General features: G+C 45.7%; 1 protein-coding gene across 1 annotated transcript; it reads right to left on the bottom strand.

Moving 5' to 3' along the window:
• Positions 1–379: 379 nt before the first annotated feature.
• LOC147890589 (uncharacterized) lies at positions 380–20,948 on the bottom strand. The gene is made up of 6 exons (XM_087390779.1): positions 19,808–20,948; positions 11,423–11,478; positions 10,962–11,195; positions 10,370–10,661; positions 3,361–3,557; positions 380–826 (listed from the first exon to the last, which is right to left on the bottom strand). The coding sequence occupies exons 1-6, from the start codon at positions 20,816–20,818 to the stop codon at positions 673–675; spliced, it is 1,944 nt and encodes a 647-aa protein (XP_087246905.1). The 5' UTR covers positions 20,819–20,948; the 3' UTR covers positions 380–672.
• Between the last annotated feature and the right edge of the window lie 1,920 nt (positions 20,949–22,868).

The raw sequence follows: 22,868 nt of genomic DNA, 5'->3' as shown, positions 1-22,868 counted from the left end.
GGTCCTAGGGTGAAATGCAAGAATGCTTGTCACCTATGAGTAATTAAGGGTAAAAGAATCCAAAATATCGTCATCATTGCCTTCAATCTTTCAAGCCTTCAACATTATGCTGTAAATATGTGGACTTCCAAGAAAAAGATTAGTCTCAAAATGTCTGAAATTTGAATAAAAGTTGAATTATGTGCTCATTACTGAGAGGCGGCCTTTAAAACTGAGGCAAAATCTTCCTATAATCCATCTTTCCTACAATCCATCAAAGTTGATATTAAGAAAATAGCGGTGATCAAACCAAATCATCCCATCAAACAAACCCCTGGGCATACAATAGAATGCATAATGCAACCTAGGTAACTTGGAGTCCAAAAGGAGAACCCTGGAGAGTATAACAGAATCCTTCCATTCAAAGTGGGCGAAAATTAGGGCCACAATGTCTATATAAAATACAAACTGTGTAAAGACCTGCTTCCAAATAAAAGTGAAGCCAAAGGTTCCCTGGATACGCAAAAGAATGCATCCTAGAAACTCTGCATTTCGAAGGAGAACAAAAGAGTTCCTCTTTTAAAGCACCCGAAAATTGAAGCCGCAATGTCTTTATATACAATAAAACAGCTCATGCAGAACCCATTAAGACCTATTCCCAAAAAATCGATACGGGAAATTTTCCCACTAGACCTACACATTTGGAGCCCAATCATAAGGCTGGTACACAACCTTCATCTGACTCCCATCTAATAGGTGTAGAAGGTCCTCAGCTTTGCTTGGCTCCAAGTAATTCACAATCCACTTCAGAATTTCTAGCTCATTTTTGCCAAAATCAACACTGAACCTGCAGACGTCAGAATTATTGAGGTTGGTGAGAACAATTCAAGCTTTTGAGACAGTGCTAAACAGAGAAACAGAGAATTTTCCCTACTATCAGGAGATTCGTCAATTATTTATCAGCCTACAGGAGTAAGGATGAGCCATCGCAAACCATGGATTCAGCTATTTCAAGGAGGCTTTTCATTGATAGTACCACAAAACAGGTTGCATATGCTAGTTTTTATTTGTCTGGTGCAATTTCTTACTGTTCCACGTCTATCCCTTCTCCAGAAATTTAACCCTACCCTTCTTTGAGCATTGATCACAAGATGCTTTCCATTCCATTCCAAGCATTTTCCTACGACTCACAACTGATAATTTACAGAGCACTGTTAACACCAAAGTTCCGTCAGAGGAACTCTCGGGCAAAACTTAAACAATAAGTGATTCTCACAAGTAGCAGTTCCATTATGACAAACTTGGGGGAAGTGTTGGAATGGTCACCTCCTCATCTGTAAGCCCCCAAATGAGGAGAGCGTGGGGGAGGGAGACCTAGGTCAGAAGATGCCCAGAGAAGTGAAAGGGAGGGGGCTGCCACATGGGCAGCACCTCACAGCCAAGAGTGAAGAGATGGCTGCCACATGGACAGCAGCAAGGCTGTCATGTGGGCAGCACTGCTCAAGAGCATCCTGGAGAGCCTGGAGCGAGGTCTTTGGGCTGCAAGTATCTGCAGCAGACGTGCAGGCGGACAGCACAACTGTATGGGCCAGTACGGAGGGCTGGAAGAAGCAAGGTACAGAGCAGATGCAGATGACCAGAGGGCTGGAACAAAGGCGCGGTACAGGCGGGCCAGGAGAGCAGGGTGAACAGGCGCTGACATGGCGGGGGATGGAGCAGCACATGGCAGCCCATATGGAGGGCTGGTTGGGCTGGGCAAAGCCAGCCAACCAGGCCCTATCTAGGGCTGGTGAAGGGCTCAGCCCTTGCATGGAATCGTGGGCCAGCAAGCCCTGGAGAAGAGAGGCCAGGAGAGCGATTTTGTGAGGCCCAGGAGGGGCCAGAAAAGTCGCCCAGGGGGGGCAGGAAGAACTGACTAGGTTGGCCAGATCTAGGGACCTGGGTAGGTAGGTTTTGCCAGCCCCTTGGGGCCTATAAAAGCAGAGGCTCTTGACCTCATTCATTATCCAGCAGCCAGCAGTTCCAGGGCAGAAAGGAGCAGCAGGAAGCCTACTCTCTGGGCCTATCTACAGGAGGTGAGAGAGTGCAACAAGGGCTGCAGACTTAGCCAAGAAGGGCTGGACCTTGGCTGTCTTCTAGGGCAGCAAGGTGCTGAGATCATCACACCTTCTGGAGCAGCCATTCACAAGCAGGTTGGAGCAGTGGAACAGCAATCTTGGGGCCTACATTCAGGAGGACCAAGGGGACCTGTGTGCTGCAGACAAAGCTTGGCAGGGGCTGCCTACCTAGGCTGATTCACAGGCAGTAAGGTGGAGAAGAACACACTGGACGGAAAGTCTACAGACGCTCGAGGTGGAGCACGCGGGCTCGAGCCTAGAGATAGCCAGCAGATAGGAGAAGGACCTTGTGGTTAGATCAGAGGACCACACCATTGCTGGGACTCTGGATCTATCTATTTTGTATTGTGTCCATAGTTTTGGACGGAAATATATTATTTTGGTGGTTTCTCTATCTGGCTGGTTCATTGTCTATTGATGAGTCTGCACATCTATGTGATGCACATTAAGTAAAGAAGTTTGTGATTCCACATCCCACACGCACACTGTGTGAGCTCTTGGGCATTACTATAAGTCTTCCGCTGTGCGTACCCTCTGTTGGGTCATTTCTAACAGGAAGGCCCTCAAGAACCTCACTGGCAACAAAGTATCTTCTGTTTCTGAGCCTAGATAGGAGATAAACCAAATCTGATCGTGCCTGCTTAACAGAGACAGATTTTGCCATAATAACAGAAGATTCATCAAATAATTTATTAGCCTACAAAGGAGTAAGGATGAGCCACTTTCCTCCCAACGGGATCAGCTAACCTATTTCAAGGATACTTTTCATTAAAAGGAATGCAAAACGGGTTGCATAAGCATTAAAAGCGGTAGGGTCGAATCACTGCAGAAGGGATAGACCTGAAAGTGCACCAGACAGAAATAAAATCTATTCATGCCCCCCTTAAAAACTTCCTTCGTACAACTTACAATTAATACACAGCAATGTTAACACTGAGGTTCCAGGGGTCAGAGGAACTCTCAGGCAAAATTAGAGAGCAAGAGATTCTAGCAGTTCCATTATGATAAACAAGGGGGAAGCCCCTCAAGAACATGGCTGCCGCAAAGTATCTTCTATTTCTAAGCCTAGATATTAAAAGAAGAAACAACCAAATCTGATGATTTCCTCATAAAGAAAATAAAACCAACTTCCGGCTTGAGACAAAACCATTCTAATGACTACCATCCCAATGCTCTTATAGATAACAAACAGTCTCTGAACATGATGTAACAAGGACAAATATCTAAAAGAATTAAAGAGCATTTGAGGAAAAGAAATGTGTACCACTTCATGATTTTACTAAATGAAACTGTCTTTGATTCTGTATCGATCACGACACCACCATCCAAGAAGAATGCTCTTATGGCAGCCCTCAGCTCGGCATCAATTGATGCAGGAGAATAGCACTGAATTGCAGGGCTTGATCGAGATGCGCTTGTGAGTGCAAAGTGGATGAGCGGCTCAGGTTCTAACAATGCTACCTGACAAGCGAAAAAGTTATACAAGACATTAGAGACATCTGTGATCGGTAAGGAAAGAACCTACACCTTTCTAATCCTTTGTCACACACCATGTAAAATGCCAGATTCTGATGCTTCTGATGCTTTCATAAGCATTAGCAAAGAGTCCCATGAACTAGACGAATATATCTCGAGTTTTTGATATGAATTAGACCCAAGATGGGGGTCGGAAAAAGACAGTACAAGGCTACATAAAACATATATACATAATGGTATGCTTGAAAGAAAAATGGCAAAATCCTTATATATAGTTGAAATTATCTCAAACAGACCATTTGACAATGCCATAATAGCCTTGTTGAGGACATCCAAAGCTGAGAAGACTTATAAGCTCGTAAAACATTTATATATATACATTTGTAAGACTAGAATATATCCAAGTACAAATTCAGATTATTTTCTTTTGCCAAAGATGAAAGGCATGATCATGGCTGCATGACAGGATGTTTTTCATATCAAGTAAAGCAAAGCATGTAAAGTTGGATGGCCATAAGGATTTCATATATACCAAGAAGACAACGATTTTATTTAATTCTCGCCATGGTGAATCATCTAACCAAGATGGCTCACTTCATTCCAATGAATGAAAGACAAGCCTGCCCGAGTAGCAGAGGATTGTTTGCCTAGATTCTTCATTTTAAATAGACAGTCACAATTTGTTGGTCAATTTTGGGCTGTATGTTTCAGTTATGCCACCTTTAATGTGGTGATAATGACGGTGAGCCCTTAGTAAGTAGTTTAGTTCCAAGGAGTCAAACCTAGGAGAAACAAACAACAAACAAGACCTATGACTAAATCTAGCATTAGCGTTTCCCTAGGGCCACATGTCAACACTAGGACGTGCCTAGATATGTACAATACGACATACTATACCTCTTTCAAACATTGTGTTCCTCTTGATACTTATGGTCTTAAAATGTACAAGTTTATATTTGAGACTTCAAAATTCAACCGAAACATGCCACATGATCTGGATAATGGCGGGTGCTACAAGCAACAAGCTATATAGTCCCTTAAGAATAAGGCACTCATGGAGCACATTGTTGGCCTTGATGACAAGTTGAAGATTATCTAGCCATGTGAGGTGACAGTATCCAAGATCTAGGTAATGGCGGTTGGCTTTCCGGATAGCAAGGTGGAAGGGATCTTTGGACAGAGAGTCTACATAAGCTTAGTGGAGAACGCAGGCTCACAGATCGAGAGGTGCCATGCATATAGTAGGAGAGCATTTTGGTATTGGTGTCTAGTTTGTGGACGGACGAAAATATTAAGTGTTGCTTCTTTTTTTTTGATGCACAATCTATTTGCTGGCTTGCACACACATGAATGGTTGTGAAGTACACACATGTTTGTGCAGCTTGATTCCATAGTGAAACACTTCTGTGTGTAATTCCTCAGATCATCTACAAGTCTTCGGCTGCAGTATACCCTCTGGTGGTATTTCATTTTCTAACACTCTAGTAGTACGTTCGGTCACGATCAACCTCACCTTCAAGACTCCATCATTAGAGCGTATTGAGGCTGTTGTAGTCGCAGTCTCTAGAAAAGTGTCAAAACATGTCCCAATGGAGGACAAAAGAGCTTTGTACTTCTTGTGAAGGATTGGGAATTAAAGTGTAATGGGGTACGTAACTGTGTGACGCATTGTGTCCAAGTCCAAAGCACTATGAAACCGTGGTACTAAGGGTTAAAGGATCGAGGTAAACTTAAGTTGGAGTAGAAAAGACACCTCTTGTAGATCTTGGATACGGTCACCTCACATGGCTAGATAATCTTCAACTTGTCATCAAGGCCAACAAGGTGCTCCACGAGTGCCCTATCCTTAAGGGACTATATAGCTTTTTGCTTGTAGCACCCCTAGGTGGGCAGCACCTTGAGCTAAATCTGCAGCCCTTATAGGTCTCCTTCATCTCCTGTGTATACTACCTAGGCCCAAGGATGGTCCTCCTGCTGCTCCTTCCTGCTCTTGGTTTGCTGCTCCAAAGTTGTTCATAGAGGCCCCAAATGGCCCGTTATATAGGGCTCCCACCCCCTGCCAAAATAACCGGCCCCCCTAGGGCTATTTGGCCGACCTAGGGGTCTGTTCCAGCTGGCTAGGGGTCGGCCCCTTTCTTTGTGTATATCAGCCTGGTTGGCTGGCTTAGACCAGCCCAACCAGGCCCCATCCTTGGTCCATGCCTTAGCTATTTCCTGCCCCATTCTTCAGCTCCAAACCAGGCCCTATTGCTCCTCTCCAAGCTTGGACAGCATCTAGAGCCTTCTCTGTCAGATCTGCCCTCGATGGTGGATCTCCTCTGCCAAGTACTCGTCCTCTCTCTCTCTCTCTCTCTCTCTCTGCTGCCCACATGGCAGCCCATGCTTATTCCCGTTCTATGGTCCACCCCCCCAACGCACTCCCCATATGGGGGCTCACAAGTGGGGAGGTGACCAACCCTTTTCCAACATAGAGACCCTAGATGGAGTATTCTTCAGGCGGAAGGTCAGCCTGCTGGTCGGGCCTTCCAAGAGACGCCTGCACGTGTGGCTATTCGAGCCATCTTGGAGCTGCTTCATTGCCATTTTTAGGGTTTGCAGGCTGTTGCAGCAGAGACGACCACCCGTGGGGCATTGGCTGCACATTTTCATCACTTTTGGAGGCATTTTCGACCAGTTTTGGAGCTGCTGCTTGCATTTTCGAGTTGTTCTAGGGTTGCTACTGCAGAACCGCCTTCAACAGAGCAATTTCGAGGCTGCTCCTAGCCTCTGATTCATCCTGAACAACCATTTTTCAGTAGAGCCTCCTGCTATATCATCTCGGAGCTGTTCTAGGGAGCTGCTTTGCACTTTGGAGCACCCTACTCAGCCGTTTTGAAGATTTCGGAGGCTTTCAGATCAGCTAAAGCACCTTGAACAGTCCCCACACCCACAAGCACTCTTCTATTGATTCATTCTTGCACTTCAGGGTATATAGCTTCTGTTATTTGACTTGGGTTCACTCAGTTCTCTATTTCAAGGAGTATTCTTGCTGCTTTTCCATTAGGGTTTGTATTTTGGAACCTCCGAGGTCATCCACCAGCAGCTGGACACACTGTTCTCGAGCTGCTGATTCATTTCAGAGCCCTAGACCAGCCCCTTTTATCGGCTGGTTATTCATTTCAGCTTGCTGCCTTTGCTACCCTAGTTTGATATTATGGAGCGTCATCCTCGTGGTGAAGACTCGTCAGCACCACTTTCAGCTAGGGATGAGCAGCGTGACAAAGAACTGGCACTTAATGGTGTGAGGTTGGTCAACAAATTGCTTCATTAACTTGACTTAAGTTCTAACTACTTCAGCCAAGGAGACCCTGGAGAAGCAAACGAATATTTATGCTAGACCTACTGGACCTGAGCAGGAAGCTTCTTCTATGTTGCGGTCTCGTCCATCTCACACTCTCCATCTATCTCTGATTGGCCTATGAGTCGCAGAAGGATTCGAGATGCAAAAACTGGATCCTCAAGCACAACCAGTCCTAGAGGACTATCCATGCCAACAATGGGGGTTGAGGCTCTATGCAAACCCTCCCACCAAGGCTGAGAGGATGAGACCCCTCATATGAGGGATGGCTCTCGCTCGTGCCTCTGCATCGGTGGGGAGACGATTGCATCCTCCGAATGAACTGGGTAGGCCACTATCCCACTATGCCCAACCAGAGTGCATCCGTTGCCCCAACATGAAACCCTCTTAATCACAAACCTTTGAGCTGCCATAGAAGGGATGTCGCTCAAACTCCTTAAGGCCAAGAGCTTCTAAGGCTCCAAGCTTGGAGTGAGACCCCGAAAGGGCTATGCTATACATTTTCGAGTCAATGATGCCAAGTCCTCCCTCCACCTGGGGCAAGATTACCATCACCAAGTGTCCCGCCCACAAGAAGTTATGCACTAAGGGCCTGAGTTGTCCCACCCATCCCTTGTGGTGAAAGCACCAGCTCGAGGCTATGTTATTAGGCCGTGGCCAAGGAGATTGTGTGGGCACAAGGGTCTGTCTTGCTACGAAGGGTTTGACCAAGCTCCAATACAAATACTTGCACAGCACACACTCTAGCATGAGTGCAATCTATTGCTCTGCTGAGATGTCCATGCCCCCCTAACAGCCTAAGTGTCTATGTTTTCCCTCACAAATCCACCGAAAGCCAAGCATGGCCCCCAATCCAAGATCTCTGGAACCTCCTCAATCACCACAAGGAAGCTGATGATTTGGTCCAATCGATCCTAGCCCCGGATGCCAAACAACACCTCTCTAGGGACTCCCGAACCCACTATAGGCGTGCCATGCCCTCCACAAAGAGTGCCATGACAATCTCCAAACTCTAGAGCTAGTAAACCGAGAGCCGCCATGATGCCCACTGCCTGGAAGTGCAAAAATTAACCTATGCCTCTGCCACAAAGAGAGAAAAAGGAGCAAGAGGACAGTTTTGCCATACTGATTGCGAAGGGAAGAAGGCCTCCTCCAATGTACCCCATCCCCATAAGCATCTGACTAGCACTCCCTGCATACAAGGCTGAGAACCCCGAATCCATCTATCTGAGAATCCTATCTGCATGATGCCCTCTAGAAAGGTTCACTCCACCCTGTCATAAGCCTTCCCAAAATCTAAGAGAAGGATTGTGATAGGCTGAGACTCCTCTCGGGCACAATCCACTTCCTCCCAAAAAGTAAAGATGTTATCCAAGATACTACGTTCCTCAACAAAACCTATGTGCGAGTCATATATGATGTTCGCAAGATGTGGCCGCAGCCACAAGCTCAAGATCTTGGCTAAGATCTTATAAGTGGTATCCAGCAAGGTAATCGAAAGCCACTGCCGAATATCTAATATATCCCCAGACTTCGGGATCAAACAAATCCACCCTCGATAGAGTGACTTGGGGCAGCGCGCCAAAGTTGAAAATCTCTTGAAAAGCCAAACCCAAGGGAGTGTGAATGACTCCTAGAAGCACCTAAAGAAGAATGGTATTAATCCATCCTCTCCAAGGCATTTCTGTGGACGAAGGCCCTCGAGGGCCTCCAAGAGCTCCTCATCAATGAAGGGGCCCTTCACCTACTCGTGCTTGGAAACCACTGACGGGATGTGGGTCCAAATTGTCTCCCAGGCTGAAAGACAACTCCTTGGACTGAAACAATTCTTAATAGAAGGTAATGGTCATCCCTAGAATCACCTGAGGGTCTAAGTGCATTTGTCCTTGCATTTGCATCATGTCCTGCATCATGAACAACATGGCAAATGGTGTGACAGGGGCTGCAGATGTGTGTCTGGACACCACCTCATGAACTAGAATGACTTCGGTGACGTTTCTGTACTGACGGTGCACTTGCCATCACCATACACTAACTGATCCAACTTGATCTTGTGAATTTTCGCACCAAGGTTGAAGGAAGAAGGGGAATTGTGGAGAGGCTCCGCGGGGTAGGACATCTAGGGTGTCTTGCTGCCACTGCCAACCCCACTGCTGCTCCTCACAATCTCAAGGAAGAACACTTTGACACTCTTAACACCAATGTAATGCACACGAGAAGATATGTTTTTCAAACTAGCTTGCTCATGCATCCACTATGCGTGGAAGCGCCGGTGCTAACTGGAAAGAAAGAGAAATCCATTATGCATACATAAGATAAATGATTATGTACACATAGACTGGAGCACAGTGAAGACTTCAGTTATGATAATGTCTACTTTATTGTCTATGTGGCCTTGGCAACCACAAGAGCTCTTAGTATACAACTGTGAATATACCTCAGTGAAGGGGCTGCATACACTAGTGTCTGTCCTCCCTGGAAAGGCTTAGGGCTGACTGAAGTGGGGTTTGGCTGGCTGTAGGAGCTCGAGGGGCTACATCCCACATGATGGGCTGAGGCTGGAGAACCTGAGAGGGGAGTTGCTGTGCGGAGGCTGCTGCTGAAGGGCTAAAGGGTTAAGGCTGCAACTGCTTCTGACAAAGAGGAATAAGAGGTCGGAAAGCCTTTAATAGGCTCAACCCCTCTAGAATGGGCACAACTAGGAGTACTGCAGACGTGGTCAACCCCTGGAATGGCCTGCCTGTTGGCTGGCTGACATTGCAGTCAGCCTGCTTATCTGTCCTCATCTGCTACTCCTGTGGCTGGCAGAGCTACAGGGCTTGCCACATGGGCCTGAATGAGTGCTGTAGCACACAGTTAGCTAGCCATGTAAAGATTATTGACCTTGTGTGCACAATCTTTTTTATACAAACTTTCATGAGCCAAAGACAACATAAAGGCAAATAAGTTGCTCTTAACTAATCAGTGTGCAAAGAGTAAGGTGACCAGGTGTTGGAAGATCATGTACACATAAGACTGTAATCCTGAAGAAACACACCTTTCTGGACCGCCATTCTCTATGGATGAGGAGCCATACCCAGTTTCTATGAGCACCAAGCGATGTGTCTTCTAAAGAAAAGGCAATCTAGCTGAATGAAACTTGGAAGCAAATATTTTGTATCAAACCAGATGCATTCCAACCCTCGCTCCAAGGGAATAGAGAGGGAATAAGACGAGAATACACAGATGGAGTCAAGGCAGTTTTCAAAGAAAGTAAAAGAAGTGGGAAGGGGAATAAAACAAACACTGTATAGAAATTAGCATGCACTAACATGGCATCTTGAAAAAAAACCCAACTAGGAACCTGCCCTTGGTTGCAGGGAAATTAGTAACCCGGGCCCAAATCTCCATGCAGCCCCGCCCTGCCCCAAGCATTGCTTCAAGCCCACAAAAAGAAGAAGACTTTAGCAATTAACCCTACCGGCAGTCGCTTATCTTTTGGTCCAAATGGCTTTATGAGCTGATATGGTGGCCGTTGATTCCCTCGTAATACTCCATTTTGAATGGCTGACAGTGAATAAGGATAGCCACCAACAACATATTGAAAATCACCAAACAGCCTTCTCCTGTCCAATGGGCCAGTTGGATGACCCAGAATAATAATGGCATGGATAGTCATCATATTGTAAAGGTTGATAAAAAATGCAAGCTTCTCCTCTCGCGACAATATATTGACGTCAACACGATGCAGCTCTTCAGTCATTTTCACGTATCTGCAAGACAATACACAAATTGTAGATATCAGAAGGCCCTATAAAGCCTCTTTGGGGCCAAAAGACGCTTCAATTTCTGTGTGGAATTCCTCACAGGTCCACTCCCAAAACTAGCATTGCCTACTTTGAGCATCCAACCTTGAATTCATTAAAGGAGGTGGGGGAAGGGGTGTGGTGCGGGTGGCGGAGGGGGAGAAATACTTATCAGAGCGGACTGCCAATCAAATACAGTCCTTAAGGCTTACTTTTGGGTATGATAATAGTTTAAGTGGGAAGCACAACAGCCAAGGATAACCCTACCTTCTAAATTCTTCACTCATAGAAATGCTTTGATAGTCGACATGCTTCCCATCATCCGAAACATACAAATCAATGATAGCAAGGGTGAACTTCCTCAGGCTACTTTCAATCTCTGTAGCAGACCAAGGTTCCATGTCATTTGTAAGCCCACTGAAGTTAAAGCATTTTGTTGAGATAGCTGGATCATGCTCAAAGAACCTGTAGATGTGGTTTCCATCTTCAAAAACATTTTCCCTGACATATACAACAGTGTTATAACATCAGGTTGCAAGATACCTGACATTTTCACTGTCATACCTGCAGACACTAAGAATTGCCAGATAATGTTTGCTAATAAATGCAACTGCACTTCTAAACCATACCTACATTTCCTCGACACCTTTTAAAAATCAATCCACATACCACATATTACAACAAACAAGAGATGAACTGGTTCCAAAAATTGTGAAGCAAACACTTACTGCAATACATGCCGGAAAAAATGCTTGGCCACGATTCTTCTCCCATAATCTACGGCCTGGAAAATAAAGCATGACAAAGCAAAGGCTGGTAAGAACATAGCAATGATATCAGGCATTAAATATTTGCATCGCAAGCTGTGTATGTAGGCATCAGGCATGCACATGGGCATGGATGTGTTCATAAATAGAAGGGAAGCTTCATAACAATGAATATTATGTGATGGATTAAACACTATGAAAGGGGTCCCTACCCATATACCTAGTGCCGATTAGCAGATGCCATCATCCACACACACACGTGCACGTCTCTCTCTCTCTCTCTCTCTCTCTCTCTCTCTCTCTCTCTCTCTCTCTCACACACACACACACTCTCTCTCTCTCTCTCTCTCACACACACCCAAAGAGAGGCACATGCACGGGGTGTGGAGGGGTGGGGGAGGGGGGTGAGCGCACAAAAGTAGGTATAGTTCATATGCATATAAATTTACCCACTTCAGCACTAATTTGTTAATCCACAAACCAAATCGAATCCTCGTATGCATCACCATTCATTCATGCATTAAGGAACTAAGGTTTCTATAAAGGGATAAAATAATATCTTTCTTATTCAGTTGTTCTCTGACCAAAATGAAGAGGGCTGTTGTAAAGGGTGTTAGCTATTATTTGGTTTATGTCAAGAACCACTCGGAATCTATTGAGGTTTGTGACCAACGGAGGCATACTTTTTTGGGTGCTTGTGAGGATAGGTTTGTTAAATGACTCTTTATTTGACATGCAAATAAGATAACCTGAAGATCACTCCATGAATTACAACCAGGAGCAAGTCCTCCCAGTAGAGCCCCTTATAGGATGAATCGAATCAAGATGGCAAAAAACAAATTCAAGAATCCTTAAGAAGGGTTAATACGACCCAATAGTTCACCATTTGGAAGTCCAGCACTTCTTGTCAAGAAGAAGGATGGTACATTCAAAATGTGTATCGATAATAGAGCTCTCAAGATAACAATTAAAAACCAGGTAACCCATACCTAGAGATGATGTCTTCCTAGTACCTATATGTACTTAAAAACGGAAAGTTTTTAGCACGTTAGATCTCAAATTGGGTATCAAGTGAGAATGAAGGAGTCTGAAATCCTAGTGATGTCTTTCGGACTCACTAATGGTCCTGCTACCTTTTGTAGTATGATGAGAAGGATCTTGACACCTCACCTCAACAAGTTTGTTGTGATATTCTTTGTGATCTTCAGTAATAACAAGGATAATATCTACAAAAATTGATAGATCTTCTTCGGAAAAATCAACTATTTCTCAATCAGTGAACTCTTCAAAGAAGAGATTGGGTATTTAGGTCACACTGTGAGAAGAACGAAAGAAAGAAAGTCTATCAATGTCCACCAGAGACCAACAGGTTTATTGGACAGCGAAAAACCAGCTAATACATCTGTTCAAGGAGGGCACCAAGGCAGCTCTCAAAAAGAAGCCCTGAATTATTGTAAGGTACCTACATTGAAGTCTGAAAATCAAGACAATAAACGACCATACATCAGTTTAACACTGAGCATGAGAGCATACTTGCCAACCGAAACGAAAACATAAGAAACGGCAATATGATACAATTTATGTATAAATTTTTATTTTTTATACATAACATAATTATCAATAGAGTGCAAATCATACATAATACAATTATCTAAACTTGAAGCATCATACATGCTTCTATGAGTCTAAATTCCTATGATGATTGATCTGTCTCGTATCATCTATTATCCATGAATGATGCTTCAACAATCAATATGTATCATGAACTAAGTTCTAAGTTCCAAGTTCTAACAAGTTTGAAGTTATCACAATCCGAAGTTTGAGAGGGAATGGAAAGGTGAGAGGGAGGATGGAGAGGTGAGAAAGGATGGAGCGGTAGAAGGAGGATGGGGAGGTGAAAGAGGATGGAGAGGTAGAAGGAGTCGGAGGAGGAGGATGAGAGGTAGAAGGAGGATGGAGAGGTAAGAGAGGAGAGGTAGTGGAGGGATGGAGAGCAGGCTGAGGATGGAGAGCAACTGCAGGGAGGATGGAGAGGTAGAAGGAGTCGGAGGAGGAGGATGAGAGGTAGAAGGAGGAAGAAGAGGTAAGAGAGGAGAGGTAGTGGAGGGATGGAGAGCAGGCTGAGGATGGAGAGCAACTGCCAGCCTGCAGGATGGAGAGCAGGCTGCAGCCTGTAGGGTGGAGAGCAACCTAAAGAATGGAGGGATGGAGAGGAGAGCGGGCTCAAGAATCAAAGACGGAGAGGCTGGAGAGCAGCAAGATGGAGAGTAGCAGCACAAGAGGCGGTGGAAACGACGACAAGAGGCGACGAATTGGCAAATAACGTTTTAATCAAAAGAGGGCAAAAAACAATTTAGTCAAAAGAGAGCCAACCACCCCCAACAAAACAACAACAACAACAAAACAACCCCCCCCTACGCAAAACCACCCAACCAAAAAAAAAAAAAGTATCACGAAACGGTGTTTCTTCAAGAAACGGCGTTTCCGATTCTTGCAACTATGCATGAGAGGCACGCCCTCACAATACTCTGCCCATTTTCTATCCTTCCTAGCAGGCTTGACCGTGGCTAATGTTAGAAATGGACCAACAGAGGGTACGCACAACGGAAGACTGATAGAATAGCCTAGGAGCTCACACAGTGTGTGTAAGGAGTGGAATCACAAACTTCTTAAACTTATGCGCATCACATAGATGTGGAGACTAATCAATAGACAATGAACCAGCCAGATATAGAAGCTACCAAAACAACATATTTTCGTCCAAAACTATGGACAAAACAAAAGAGAGATAGATCCAAAGGCCCACCAGAGCGTGGTCCTTTGATCTTACCACAAGGTACTTCTACTATCTGAAGGATATCTCTAGACTCGAGCCCGCGTGCTCCACCTCGAGCGTATGTAGACTCTCCGTCCAGATCCTTCTACCTTACTGCCTGTGTACAGCCTAGGTAGGCTGCAGCTTCAAGGTTCTCTCCTTCACCTCCAGTGATGAGGCCCGAGGAAGATATTTGTGGCTGCTCCAAACTGCTGGAGATGTGCTGCTGCAGGTGATATCTTATGAGGGCCTGAAGGCCCTCTTTATATAGGCCCCAGGCCTGCCAAAAATGACAGGCCAGTCAGCCTCATTCTGGCCGACCAGTCTGCTGCAGGTCCCGCCTTTAAGGGCTCTCAAAACCGGGCCTGAGGCCCTCTTTTCTATTCATGGGCCCAGCCCCTTATGCAGGCCGACTTAGTCAGTCTGACCAGCCCTAACCAGCCGACCTGCTGGTCAGCCTGGCTGGCTGGCTCTTCTGCCCTATATAAGGGCCTTTGTGGTGCTGCTGCCAGGCCAGCCTTCATTGGGCCCTAATGTTGGGCACTCCTATGGTCAGATGGCTGGCCATCCAAAGCCATCATCCCTGCACTGGCTTGCTGGCTTCTGTCCATTCAATGCACCATCTGTTGCAGCCACGAGGGTCCCTCCAGGTACCTCTTTCTTTCTCTGATCTCTGCCCCCATGGCAGCCATGCTGCTGCTCATGTGGCATTCTCTCAGTTCCCAGGTTCAACCCCCCCCCCCATCCCCCCCCATGTTCTCCTCGTATGGGGGCTTACAGATGGGGAGGTGACCTTTCCAACAGCTAATTCCAATTCCTTTGGTTCCGTTGAGCTTGCGTGAGTTCTTCGGCTATCTTTATCTTGGTCCTTTCAGCTTGGAAGATTGGCAAAGAAGCTTCATTCGTGTATCCCGTGTCCTAAGTGTAATTACAGCAATGCCCTCCAGAGGTGGCGAATATTAGCTGTGGAGTCTGTCTCGTTTATGTCTTCTTCCGATGGTAGGGGTGGCTGCTTTGATGTGCACTACAGTCTCATTGTATGTATCCACCTTGTTGAACCAGCCTTCAAGAAGGCCTCTTATCCTGATCTTCAGTGCATTGCTATGTTTGTCTTCATACTCCTTAATCTCAGCCTCAATGTCAATTTCATTTGCCTTTGTATCCACCATCACTTCCTTCTTGATGGTTTGCTTTTCTGTGTGAACAAGGCCCTTGACTGTCAAGACTAATTTGAGAGGCAGGAGGGGAAGCCTTGCAAGTCTGAGTTGCCTCAACAATTACGGCTTGCTTCTCGGGCCCTTTGAGGTCCTAAATTCGGGCTACCAGAGCCACCCATAGCTCTCATACTTCTTGCTATAGATAGAAAATCTGCACTTGAGGGCCAACAATGGGCCGGTTAAGAGCCACGTCTTTGCATATATGAAGGGCGTTGAGGCAGCAACTATAGAGTATAGGATTTTCCTTGCTGGAGATAGGTTCAAGGAGATTTCGACAAGCATGTCTGGGTTTTCAACCCCTCTTGGTACCTGCAACAATTAATTGAAGCACATGACCATGGCACCCACTCATTGTTAGCGCTTGCATGCAAAAATAAACTCTAGACTAGTCTCTATGGACGTCCCCACCAAGCAACATGTGCACAACCTAGAAAATACTATAGTTGACCGAGGTCAACCCTCTTGACTGTAATTAAGGGGCTCTGATTGAGGGTCAAGGCACCATAATTAAAGCCAAAACTCGCTGACCAAGAGTCGGAAATATGTTGGTTGACCGAAGTCAACCCTCCCTAGCTACAACCGAGCTTTGTTGGCTAAAGCTAACACTCTCTGACCAAAGTCAGCTCAGGAGTTTGAAATGCTCTCATTAACCGTAGTCAACCCTCTTGGCCTAAGTCAAGTCTCTCTAACAAAGGTTAGGCTTACTTAACAAGAGTTAAGTATCTTTGACCGAAGTTAATACTTTGACCAATGGAAGGTAACTCTTTGACCATAATTTAAAAAATGAAGAGTTCTATAATTATGATCAAATAAATGGTCAACTAGACCTTTGACTTGGAGTATTTACAACTCAGTGACATCTCCCAACCCTCAATAAGACCTGGGGCGCCTCGAGCCTTTGTTAGGGAATGTTGTGCCCCTCCTCAACAGGCTGTATTGCCACCCTAGCAGGAAGCAAGGCAGCTAGAGTTCTATGCCCACCACTTTCCCCTCCCGCCTTAGGTTTTTGCACTACCATCAACGTGCTCCCTCCAAGCAGGGCTTCTTGTCATGGACATCTGCAGGCCATGGCATAGTTGCCTACATGGCAGTTCTGCAGCCCTACAGCCCACAACAGCAAGTACATTAGGTCATGTAATAGGGAGAAGCACTCTCTCTCATACTAGCTATTGACTTAAGTCTGAAATAGAGAGAGATTTGAGAGCAGCACACACAAAAACACGCATTGAATGATGTGGGTGGGTGGGTGTGGGTGTATGTGTGCCTCCCTCCCCCTTTCGAAGGCCCAACATGTGCCCCTCTTGATCTTGGACCTTTGGGTGCCAGACCAAGGGTTGGCGCTCAAACTCCTCTTTGTACTGTGGCTTGGTCAGATGAGGCTAGTGGAGAGGTGTTGCCACACCCTCATCAGCAGGAGGATTTACGTGAAGATCCATGGCAAGAGACATCTTGAGTTGAAAGTCTCCTGAAATGCCAAGTGCAGCAAGATGACCAGAGGCTATAGTGGGGAGAGCATCATTTGAGGGCCTCAAGAAGCTCCTCATCAGTGGAAGGGGTATCTAGCTGGCTCATCGTGCACTAAGGGGATGTGGGCCCATACCTCGTCCCTTCTCTTCCTGGAAGAGCTTGTGGTAGAACATGGTGGACATCTCTAGGATCTCCTGTGGATCAGAACGGAGCTGCCCTCCCCAATCTCTCACCTCTGGAGTTGTGCACCAGCTGAAATAATCTTGTCCCCCTTTTGTACCTAGCAACCCTACGAGTAGTACAAGTACCTTACTTGTCTAGCCTGTGTCATCTGTAGTGTCAAGCGAATACACTCATTATCTGTTAGTCAGGCAAGGGGGGTTTGGCTTTTGCTCCCTCAGCCTCTCTATGGATGCCAAATCCCACCTGAGGGCCCTCTCTCTCTCTCTCTCTCTCTCTCTCTCTCTCTCTCTCTCTCTCTCTCTCTCTCACCCCATATATATATATATATATATATATAGAGAGAGAGAGAGAGAGAGAGAGATGACTATGCCATGGGTGCAGCCCTCGAGCAACATGGTGTTTGAGGGTCTCAAGCTGATCCCGGGCAAGACCAGGTATTCAGTTTATGATAAGGAGCTGTTGTCAGTAGTCCATGCCTTGAAACCTGGGAAGTATTTTCAGGTTCGGACAGGTCGTCGAGCATTGAAGTGGTCTGAGAGACTATGCCAGCCACCTAGTGGTCTGATCTCCAGGTTCAATGAGCCAGACTTTTCAGTAGGATGTGGGAATGATTTGAATATCTGCACGGTGCTGAAAATGTGATTGCTGATGTTCTCAGTCAACAGCCATTTCCATTGTTCAAGAGTATTCACAGGAAGCAAAACCAGTACCTTATGGCTTCAGATTTTCAGGTATAAGGGGTATGTTGGATAACCAGCCCAGTGATTATGCCGTTGGATTTCTTAGGGGATGCCTCCATGTGCTGTCCTAGTTTTGTCCTTGCCATACTCCATGACGTGGATGATTCAGCAGTTGGTGGACATCAGAGTGTTCAAGGCACCCTCGACAAGATTGATTGCAGATTTTTTTCCTCAGCATCCACCTCCAGCAAAGCCACCTCAGGGCCATGCAGGGGGTCTGTTCAGCAGCAAGGAAGAGGGCGCAGCAGAGCAGATCTCCACCCTTGCCATCTAGGAACCTCTCCTTCACCACAGTTGTATCCATCCATTTGCTACAATTGTAATTAGCCTTTCGGCTCAGTATACAGGAAATACCGCACTCACATCAATTAAGCAGTGGTTGTATGCAGACTCCAAAAGGCCCTCTACGGGCTCAAACAGGCCACAAGGGCATGGTGAGTACTTCAAATGAATCAGATTGCTCAGAAGTCCTTCAAACGGCACTCTATGTGTATTTTGTATGTTGGCAACCTAATCCTTAGACGCGATCCTGACGAGAAGATCAAGGAGACCCAAGAACTCCGCATTACTTTCTCAGGATTGAAGTGCTTCAAGACAATAATGGCATCTTCATCTTACAAAAGTACACCCAAAAAAAATATCGGGAGATTTATCGCATGAAGGAGTGCAGGCCAGAAGCAACACCAGCAGAGGTGAACGCAAAGCTGTCCAAGGAGAACTTGTCTCACTGGTGGACATCACAGAATATCCCAGGTTGATTGGTACTCTGATACGAGACCCAACATCAACTATTATTCAATCGGGCTACTGAGTCAGTTTTCAGCATAGCCAATGGCTTGCTGCTATACGAATTCTCATGTACATCAAGGGAACTCAGGAGTTCGGCATCAGATCCGGTTTAGGAGGGGTGCTTAGTGGTTTTTGGGACTGAGATTGGGCAGGAGATCTTGACACACGGAGATCTACTTTTGGATATTGTTTTTTGTTTTCAAGTAGCTGTACTTCAGGTTGAGCAAAAAGCAACCTACCATTGCACTCTGATTGACAGAGACAGGATCAGGCTGCTTGCATTGCGATTGTGCTCAACTGAATCCTAGACGGCATGGGTTCTGGGCGGGACAATCTGACCATCTTACATTGCGACAATCAAAATTGTATAGCCATCAAAAAGGACCAAGTGCTGCATGCTTGCACCAAGCATATTGAGGTACAGTATCGTTTTATTTGGGAAAGGTGATCTTCTATATGTCAATGCTCCGCCCTCTCTGTAAGAGAATTCATGAGCATCTCAGGATAGTTGAAGGTGAGATGGCAACCATCCATCATCCTGATGAGATGGGCAATCATATAAAACGAATAGGCGTTCGCACGTTCCTGTCTCAAATTTCCCTGTAAGGAAACCGCAGTGGAACCTCGTACATGCAAATCAAGCTCAATTCAAGTCAGTTTGGTGCAGTCATAAACTTTTATTGGTAGATCTGCCTAAAAAACATGCAAGCCTTTACCGGCCAACAATAAGTATTCTTTGGCCCTGCCACGCGTAAATCTGGCCGATTTAGCAATTCTCCATAAACTCCAATGAACTGCCCACAAAAGGCAGAGGTGCGGGTGGGGGAAGTGGGTCGCTTTCCCTTCCCAATGTACTTCTGTCCACACCGGAGAAGCATTGATAACATAGCACGACTATGCTTCTCAGATCTCGAAAACCAAAAGGTTTTGGTTGCCCCGATAAATCCAGAATCGCCTTATTTCTAAACACTACAAGCACTTTGTATAAACTGACGCAGCAACCTGTACATGACACGTCTGACTAAAAAGTTGATCCTGGGACATGACCCTCAAGACCAATGAACGCAATGAATGTCCTAAGGGACAAATCCGAACATCCCATCCAGGCAGCAATTAGGAAACAAATTTGGCGCACCTCGTCTCTTTCGCAATATTGACTCTCCGCCAAAATCTCCACGGCTTCCGAACCAGCGAAACATTTGCTAAACAATCGCATCTTGTAGAATCGATCTTTAATTTGAACTTTCTCCCTCAATAGCCTGACAACTTCTGCAAATTCATCGAATTTCACGCTCTGAGGTTCATCGTCTCCATAGACAGGAGCTTGAGGACCCGTGGAGGGACACTCATTCTCGAAGACTTCCTTCAGCCTTTCATCTAACTCCTTAGTGGCCTCCAACGCGTTGAGCTCGTCTATGCCACCCACGAACGACTCGTTGAAGAACACCTGGGGAACGGTAGAAGTTCCTGTTCGCTCTTCCAATTCTAGCCTTCGCTGAGGAAAAATATCTACGTTGATGTCAACAAAGCGGAGACCCTTTCTCCTCAGAAGAGTTCTCGCGGCTCTACTGTCCTGGCATCCCGACTTCGAAAAGAGCGTTATTCTACCTTTCATCTGAGGGCCCTCATAATCCTCTTTCTGTAAAACGTCCGGTTTCGGATATCCTGCGCCTTCTGCAAATTTCTGTCGAAATGCAGGTGGAGAACCGACGGCCTTCTCGTCGATCTCCGTGGAACCTGCAGGGATGCTCTCTTTTCCATCCTTTTCCGGCAGCAGTCCAAAATCCTCCATTTTCCCTGAGAGCCTCCGAATGGCGTTCGTCACCACGACACCACGCTCCTTCACAAAACTCTTCAATGCGGCAGCCTTTTCGGGCCAATCCACGGCTTTCAGAGCTGCGAACCGGCTTTTGTCGTCAGTTTGAGCAAATCCGTCACCGTCGGGGAGATCACGGGGGGAGGAGGCGGCATTGGCCTGAGGATCGGGAGGGGGGGCGGTGTGCTCGGTGCCATCGAAGACGGGTTCGACGGGGAGGCGTTCGAGTTGGAAATCGGCGGGGGGGGGGGCCTGAAGCTCGGGAGAGGGGGAAGGGAGGGAGTCAGGGGGGGCGGGGAGCTCGGAGGCGGAGGAAGGGGGGGGATCCATGGGAGATCTAGGGTTACAAGAGGAGGAGGAGGCGGCTATGGGTATGAGAAGCTTGAGGAGATTGTTGAAGAAGAAGAAGAAGAAGAAAATGAAGAAGGTGATGATGAAGAAGAAGAAGAAAAAATAGTTATAGAAGAAGAAGAAGAAAAGTGGAGGGAGAAGTTTTTTTCGAAGGGTTGAATCCTTGAATTTCAAGCTCTTTTTCATCCCCCCCTCTCTCTCTCTCTCTCTTTGTTTGTCTTTGCTCCCTTGAATCTTCTTCCTTCCTACTTCGCACTTGCAAACGTCTGTCTTCAACTTTTTGGCCTGCCCTTCGTGATGCTCCATCCTGACAGCTACCATTATCTTGCCGAATTTTATTTCGTCCATCCAACTGGGAAAACTGACTAGATTTGCGGCAGGCAGTCTTTCCATCGTGGAGCAAGTAACTACTAACTCGAGATTGAAGCTGAATCCTTCTACTTTATCAATTGTTTAAGGAAAAAAGAGAATGAGTAAAATAGTGGACATGAGACGCGACACAGGGTCCGTTAGGACCTGATCCTGCCTACAAATGTCAGGGGTGGTGATTCATTATTGATTTTGTGATGCCCATATTTTGGACGCTGAAGTCCAACAAATGCATGAATAAGGCGATACAATAACTAATCCTCGTTGCAGTTTTTACAATATTGTCACATGGACTACAACCATATGAATAAAGGTGTAGTCATCCTTCAATCTTGCATCCATCTTGGATTTCCTTAGTACTTCGCATCGATAACATGCATTAAACGAAAGGAATGTTGTAAGAATTCAGATTAAAAACAATAAAATTTGAATGGACCAGTAATTGAAAATATTTATATTATAATATATAACATATAATTTTTGTAATCACACAGTGTGGTGATTGCCCATCATGATGGGCATGCATAATGAAGGCATGTACATCATCAACCCTACATTGGGCGGGTGTCGGTGTGTAACCGCCCTCACACTCATTCGGACGAGCGTCTATTGCAAGGGCATGTTGCTGCTGTGGGCGAACTCCCGTTGTGCAAAGTCCCATCCAGAATCAAAAGGCCACGTGTTGCTACTGCGCAATGGTGTGTTTACCTCTCATGTGAATAGAACACCTGTTCATGCAGGGATACTCATCTAAACAAGTGTGAAACCCCCTTAGTAGTGGAATTCTCCTTTGTGAATTTAAACTTGTAATTTTAAAAAAAGCTAGCTAAGTTGGGTTGCTTTTTATGGAGATATATCTACAAAGCTCTTACCTTCATGCTAGAACTTCCTTTTAGTCCAATGCACTAAAAAGTTGTTTGCTTCCTCTTTGCATCCAAAAGTGCCACTTACCACTATATTATGAGAGGGCAGTGCCCACATGCACTTGTGCACTCTTGTTTCTCTTCAGAGAAGGGCCAACTACCCATGGCCTACACTAACAAACACAGATGAGCTTCCCAAGGATATCAAACATGCCAAGTGGGCAAATGCCCAAACCGCTTGATCTACCGCCATTGCTCTGCATCTTCAAGCATAGTTCATTTCTTTATGGCATCATATCAATTTATGAAATTAATAAAGTTGGGCTTAGTGACATAAGTCCACATCACTATTCTTCGATATTAACTCCCTCAAACTTAAGGATCCACTTATAGCAGTGAAACTAGCATTACCCTTTTTGCTCGTGTTTGCCTTGATAATTAAGTGCCACAAAAATTTTGCCTAAAATGGTATCGGTAGTCGTGGAAATAAGCAAAAGTTGTCTTCAATAAGCACAACTACACTACATGGAAATGTGATCTAACCTCACACTACATGATGGCCTTCCATGCGGCTCACATGTGTGGCCTCCTTCACATAATCCAAGCACATCCATGGAAGGTAAACCCTCTTGGTAAGGCTAATTCCACATGAATCTATTTAACACCTTGAATTTTCTTAAGTGGCCACCTTCACAAGACGGGAAGACATGCTCCCATGGGAAAAACAGAACCCATTAAGAATTTCACCAAAAGCTACTCCAATAAAATGCAAATTTACTATGGCACGGTTGCCCCCA

This window comes from Dipteris shenzhenensis, chromosome 19 (genome assembly GCF_047967505.1).
Source record: "Dipteris shenzhenensis isolate YYH24624 ecotype China chromosome 19, Dip_SZ_1.0, whole genome shotgun sequence".
Classification (NCBI taxonomy): domain Eukaryota; kingdom Viridiplantae; phylum Streptophyta; class Polypodiopsida; order Gleicheniales; family Dipteridaceae; genus Dipteris; species Dipteris shenzhenensis.
This window is presented reverse-complemented; position numbering and strand designations above follow the sequence as displayed.